Consider the following 3,257-nt stretch of genomic DNA (forward strand, 5'->3'; position numbering starts at 1 on the left):
GCTGGTGCTTATTTTGGCCTTCTCATTGTTCAGTTAACTGGTGTTTGTTAATATTGCATTTTAACCTAAATTTCACTGACAATAACAATATTAATTTTCCCACCAAAACCATTTAGGCATTTTATAATCAACCTCCACTAAAGTTAAAAAATTTAACTAATTTGTATTGTTCTGTTGATGCTGTTGTGCAAATTTTTTAATATGGCAGTTTATATGTTGACCAATATTTGACTTATTTTATTCTCCATTTTTCAGGTCTTATAATGCAAGGGTGAGGGTGGGCCAAGAGCATAAAATCGTAGAGATTAAAGGACTGGAATTTTATTCCAGTATATTTCATGGTTCAATGGAATTGGTAACTGTGAATTGGATGAGTAACTCCCACTTAGCAACTAATATAAGATCTGAAGGGGAATATTATAATTCTATATTGGCTCCTTGTGATGTAACCATAACTCTTTCGGTATGGATATCTTAATAGAACTCTTAATTTTAATATTTATCTTTTATCTTAATTATAGTTATGCCTTCTCTGTATAAAAAAGTACCTGTTACATTTTTTCTAGACACTATTTCTCGTTAAGTTGTTATAGATTGCAGACACCATAGCTCTCCTTCCTTTTTATTTGCTACACATTTCCATGAATTGCTTGGTAAATGTGTACTGTATTTTCTTCATTTTGTTTTGGCCCTGCTTAATTACTTGGGTTTAGATTTATGAAACATGATTTAGTGCAAGATTCCATTTCAGTTCTATTTAATGACTATTAATATGTTGAATAGGATTTCTTCTTATTTAATTTTGGTTCTCTGTTCTTTCTTCCAGGCTAACAGATCACATAGGCCTGATGATGATGCACCACAGTATTCTGTCAGTGCTGAAATGAGTGGTTTGGTTGGTACCCTTTCTTGTGGTGTTTGGAGTTTGCTAATTAAGTCATTTGTTAAATTGTTCCTGCCTATCTCTCTGATACCATACATCTTTTTTTATGTCTTTCTAATATTGTTTATATTTATCAGGTTGTATCCTTAGATGAGTGTCAGTTGCAACAGATGTTTATCGTGTGGGATTATGTTTGCATTTGTAGGTTAAGAGAAAAGTAAGTTCACTGCTCAAAGCCTGCAATTATTGTGGTAGCACTGTTAAAGCAGTTCCCTTGCAACAAACCTTTGCGTGATGTATAAATTATTAGCCCCATCTGAAGTGAAATAATTGTGAGGAAGAAACTTACAAAATGAAACCTGCATTATTCATTAAATAAGGAAGCAGAGGTTTTTGAACTATCAAACTCATCATCTTATTATTATTCTTCTTTAGCAATTTATTTTTAGCAGAAGAATCATGGATCACACATGAAAGAAGGTTCTTAACTTAATAGTTCTCCCCTCTTCTAAGAGCCTGTCAAATTAGCCTATTTCAGTGGGTTAAAAACAAACCAGTGGAAGCGAAGATGCTTTTGGTCATTGGCTTCTTAGTAATTTGTATTTATATAAAATATAAACTCAATCTTAAAATTGAATTAACAATTGGTTGGTGTATCTTGTATGTTATAAGGTGTAAGGATCTTGATGTCCAGTAGTTCCACCAATCAGACAATTCTATTATGTACCCCCAGCTAAAATCTGATGACCCATTTTAGCATTGGTCAGGAGACAGATACCCTAATCGTACTAGTATTCTAGCTGAGTTAGAGCTTACGCTTGGGTGAATTGTCAAAACTCTTGTATCAGCTTTCCTAGCAGTTTAATATGCAAGTAAGCTGTGTAATTTATTTTGTTCTTTTCTCTACCATCATTGCTAAGCAGTCTAAAATCACTTTATAGGAGTTATTTGTTTTTGCTTGTTGTAGCATCTTGACTTGTATTCAAAATCTTATAATTTCCATCATTATGGTGAGTTTGGCTGTAAATGTAAATCTCATCCATGAAAACTTCTCCCCCCATTTTTTAACCTCATACCAAACTCACCTTTAGTACAATCGTTACTCATATTAAAGTATAAACAACAACAACAACAACAACAAAGTCTTATCTCACTAGGTGAGGTCGGCTATATAGATCAAACAACACTGTTGTGTCCTATCATGTATCATGTTTACAGTGTGACCATATACATGTCTTCTTTGACCACCTCGTGTACGGTCTTCTTGGGTCTAACTCTTCCTTTCGCCACCTAATATCATCCATTTGATCCACCCTCCATGCTGGGTGCTTTGCTGATCTTCTCCCTACATGTCCATCCTACCTGAGATGAGATTCTACTTCTTTTCAGCATTAGGCGCTACTCCAACTTCCCCCCTTATACTGTTGTTTCTTTGTCTGTACATACGCGTTTGGTCCTCATATTAAAGTATACTATTAGGTTTTTTAATTATTTTTTCATATTATGTAGGTATGGCCGCTTTCGTCCTTGGCACTGTCCTCTACCAAGAAAATCTAAGGGTTGGCAAATATTTTGGTGGCACTATGCACAAGAATCAGTCCTTTCAGATGTACGCAAGAAACAAAAGAAAACATCATGGAGATACCTTGGGGATAGATTGTGAGTTCATGCAATGATTATTTTACTTAATAAAGTATTAGATAATTTTGTTTTTCTCTCTCTTTCGACGATACTCAATGCATGCTTGACTTTTTCAGTGGTGTTGTGGTTTTTGAGAAATGGCTTCTTTTTGTGATTCCACACACTTGACATCCTTATGTTGATAGTGAGGTAGCACCTAAGACCTATAGAGAGTGTTTGGTTGGTGGATAATCTCCCTTGTCAGCAAGAGCTGATCTAAGTCTAGGATACGCGAAACACTGATTAAAGATGTGGAATAATGCATCTACAAAACGTCAGTTAATAGAAAATGCAAACACAATTATCATCATCAAGGTTGAAAGTGATTGTCTTTAGGGAATGAGTTAGGAATTCAAATATGGTTTGCAAGTAAACAATCTAGACAGATCAGCACTACCTTTTACTTATATTTGTGTTAGAGGATGACAAAACAGTGCATCCAAATTGGCCATTCTTCTTTTTTGCTCTCCGATGCACATGAAAATCACATATCTTTCATGTTTGCATTTATTCTTACTTTTTTTATCTGTTATTTGCTTCTTTTGTTCGATTTGAGAAAAAGATTTTATATTTGATTTCCTTTTGAGGTTCTTCCTTATGCAGTTTCTCGTTGACAGTCACCTACCTTGTTTGATAAATCCTTGTTTCCTGTACACAGAAGCTACCGTCGGAAATATATTAACTTGTACAAGAT

At 34.4% G+C, this 3,257-nt stretch overlaps 1 protein-coding gene across 1 annotated transcript in view; it reads left to right on the forward strand.

The window, feature by feature from the left end:
• Nucleotides 1-3,257, forward strand: part of LOC107644837 — a gene marked incomplete in the record, with an annotated part of 33,265 nt that overhangs the window by 6,676 nt on the left and 23,332 nt on the right. The window contains 5 exon segments of the mRNA XM_021103233.1: nucleotides 256-463; nucleotides 827-895; nucleotides 1,021-1,100; nucleotides 2,393-2,542; nucleotides 3,222-3,257. Of these exon segments, the coding sequence (XP_020958892.1) occupies nucleotides 256-463; nucleotides 827-895; nucleotides 1,021-1,100; nucleotides 2,393-2,542; nucleotides 3,222-3,257 (543 nt within the window).

This window comes from Arachis ipaensis, chromosome B05 (assembly GCF_000816755.2).
Source record: "Arachis ipaensis cultivar K30076 chromosome B05, Araip1.1, whole genome shotgun sequence".
In the NCBI taxonomy this organism is placed as follows: Eukaryota; Viridiplantae; Streptophyta; class Magnoliopsida; order Fabales; family Fabaceae; genus Arachis; species Arachis ipaensis.